We start from the raw sequence: 3,389 nt of genomic DNA on the forward strand, positions 1-3,389 counted from the left end.
TTGGGTAAAAATTAAGCTCCGCATTCCGCAAATTACTAACTCCACACACACAAGGTCGTGGGCAAAAGCTAGTATTATAAATGCAAAAGTGTGTCTGCCTGTCTGTTACCTCTTCACGCTTAAACCACTGAACCGATTTAGTTGAAATTTGGTATATAGTTTGTGCCCCGGGAAAGGACATAGGGTAGTTTTTATCTCAGAAATCATCCTTTAAGGGGGTGAAAAGGGGGGTGGAAATTTGTATGGGAAACTGATAAAAAGCAGATTGGATTAAGAATAAGCTAGGCGGGTTCTCTGTGCGCAGTTAGTTTTTACTACATATACCTACAATTTTTTTCATGTTGTCAGCTACACTCGTATTAGCGCATAGCTTGCACTGGCAGAGTCATTTTCAGAGAAAAGTGACCCCCCTGCATATAATTTTGTACGCAAAGGTGCTAAGCGAATAGTAAAAAAGGCATATAATATGCAAAATCGTTGCATAAATTCAGTTCCATATTTTAGCGTAGGTGCATTACAAATTACAATTGTGTACAGATTTTGACGACCTGTCTGGCCTAGTGGGTAGTGAACTAGTGACCCTGCCTATGAAGCCGATGGTCTCATCCCGGGTTCAAAACCGGTAATTAGTACAACTTTAGCACAATCAGTAATCAGTATAGTGATTTAGGCTTGAAAACAGTCAGCCAGGCATACTGTGGCGGTTATAATGTTAGTTATACATAATAGTAACTTACCACGCAGACATAGGGTCGGTACTGCTATTGCATTGAGTCGCTTAAAGCGATTTCTATGTTCATCTGTAAAATGAACATCACAAATCCTCTTCTTATTATAAAATTTATAATCAGATGGGGTATCCAACTTGCCCCCAATAAGTTTAACCCAAACTTTAAAGCGATCAGGGTATTTGTGTGGATTTGGAAAGACGTGTAGCACCGCTCCTGAAATAAGTTATTTTTTTAAATAAATTCAAATGGTGTAACATCTGCGTGACCATTTTAGCCTCGAACATTTCAAGAACAGAAAATGTCTAGTAGTAGTAGTAGCAATTCTAGACAATAATTAATAATTTACCTTCCTCCGAACATCCAAATGCACATCGATGCGGCATTGTAAACTGAGTCACTCGTAAGCACAAGGACGCTGATAATCAATTGTGTTATCCCACATTCAATTTGCAAAAGAACAGTGTTAGTGTTGATACAGATTGTTTTTTTGACTTTATGGCCTAGTATACATTGAGACTTAAGATACAGTGTTGCCAACATGGGTGCGGGGATGCCAGATAAAATAGTACATTTCGATGCTAGTGTGGAAAGTATGTAATAATAATAATAATATATTTATTGCTTTCACATTGGTAAAATTACAGATGTTCTTAATCGATAATGTATCACAACATGACACCCTGTAAGGGTATTGCAATTTTATCTATCTACTCTAAACTAATACATATGTAAATTAAACACAGAGATAACATTACACAAAAGTTATACCTATCTAAGCTATGTATTACTTATATGTCTATTTATGGTATTTATTACAATCAAAATATTCTTGTATAGAATAAAAACAATTACTCGTTAAATAATTTTTCAAGCAGTTAACAAATTTATCATATTTTTGCTCTCCCGCTATTTCCTTTGGGAGACTATTGAAAATTCTTATTGACATATTATAGGGGCTCTTATTACTTATTTGTAAGTTACTGGCGGGAAGGGCTATTTTATTTTGGTGTCTTAAATTTAAGGTACAAGTATTATGACGATCTTTAGCTTTTAAATATAGGTCAGGATGTTTTCTTACAAATTTACATGTTTCTAATATATAGAGGGATGGTAGAGTTAAAATATTAAATTTTTTAAAGTACGGTCGGCAGCTTTCTTGGTTTTTTATATTACTTAATATTCTAATACACCTTTTTTGTAATATGAATAAATCTGCACTATTTGTGCTATTACCCCACAAATTGATCCCGTATTGGAGCCATGTCTGGGTAAATGCATGATAAGCACTAAGAGCCGTTTTTAACCCTGTGGTTTTTTTAATATTTCTGAGGGCATAAGCAAAGCATGATATTTTCAAGCTAATTTTATCTATATGCATTTTCCAATTGATATTCTCGTCAATGACTATGCCGAGGAGATTGCAGTGCTTTATTGGTTGAATTTGGGTATCTAGGTAAGTGAAATCAAAATTTAATGGGGTTCGTTGATGGGGTCGAAATTGAATTAAATTTGTCTTTTTTAGGTTTAGTTGTAGATTATGATCGCTGAGCCATTGAATTACGGTATCAAAAATATTATTTAACTTATGAGTTAGATTGTTACTGTTTGAACAAGAGAATACTATAGATATATCATCGGCATATAGGAAACATTTTGTATATTCGGTATTTATTATTTTTGCCAGATCGTTAATGTAGATTAAGAATAGGATGCAGCCTAAAACACTGCCCTGAGGAATAGAACCTGTGATTTGTCTTTTTTGTGAAAATGTTTTTAAAAGAGAGTTAGTTGTTTTGTTAAAATATTCTATTTCTACATACTGTATTCTGTTTGTCAAGTATGATTTGAACCAGTCATGAGTTGTTCCACGGATTCCTATGCCATTACTTTACGAGGACCGAAACTCGGGACGAGTGAAGAATGACATTTCCGCACGTGTATCGAACGACGTTTTTTAATACAGTTGCGAAAAAATAAGAAAAGCAACAAGTACTTAAGGACCGGAATTCGAAACTTTTATATTATTAATTCTCACAATTCTGTGGCTTCATTGACATTGACATTATGAAGAAGTGTTTTTCTAGCTTTTATTCGACTAGAATAGATTTTGTTATTATTATTGAACCCACTTCAATAAAAGTTTTTTTTTCAAATGCATGTTCTATAAGACAGAAACAATTGTAAATATTAAAGCATTGTACTATTATTACCTAAATATCGTTATTTATGATTATTTGTGTATCGTATATTTATAAAAACAATATCGAATGATGCCTTTGGAAATTTAAAACATTCTTGCAGTAAGAAAATACGCCCCTTCTTTGACAGGCGTTCCGTTCCATTCAGACAACTTATTAACAACGGTTTTTCAACATTAAAAAATAAACGTGTTAATACTTATAATGATGAAGAGGTAAGTAATAAAATATGAAATATGCATATTTTTCGTATTCTTACATTAACCCTAGGTTTTTATGTTGATTACGACGTTTAAATGAAACTAATATTAACACTCATCAATAAGTAGTCATTAATTGGAACAAGTAAAAATTAAAAAAAATTGGAAAAGTAAAAAGCACTAGTTCGCGAAAACCAACTTTCCGCACGCTAAACAGCCACGAAAAGTAGCACTTTTTGAGCAACTGTATTAAAAAACAA

At 33.2% G+C, this 3,389-nt stretch overlaps 1 protein-coding gene across 3 annotated transcripts in view; it reads right to left on the bottom strand.

Moving 5' to 3' along the window:
- The window catches only part of LOC134751369 (uncharacterized), a 40,482-nt gene extending 39,251 nt beyond the window's left edge, over positions 1-1,231 (bottom strand). For 2 of the 3 annotated variants that reach the window (XM_063686713.1, XM_063686712.1), the window contains exons 1-2: positions 1,078-1,231; positions 738-944 (exon numbers count right to left, since the gene is read on the bottom strand). In XM_063686713.1, coding sequence (XP_063542783.1) covers positions 738-944; positions 1,078-1,114 — 244 coding nt within the window. In that variant the 5' untranslated portion in view covers positions 1,115-1,231. The remainder of the gene's footprint in view (positions 1-737; positions 945-1,077) is intronic. The other variant, XM_063686714.1, reaches the window with a different exon arrangement.
- Positions 1,232-3,389: the final 2,158 nt, after the last annotated feature.

Source organism: Cydia strobilella, chromosome 22 (assembly GCF_947568885.1).
Source record: "Cydia strobilella chromosome 22, ilCydStro3.1, whole genome shotgun sequence".
In the NCBI taxonomy this organism is placed as follows: domain Eukaryota; kingdom Metazoa; phylum Arthropoda; class Insecta; order Lepidoptera; family Tortricidae; genus Cydia; species Cydia strobilella.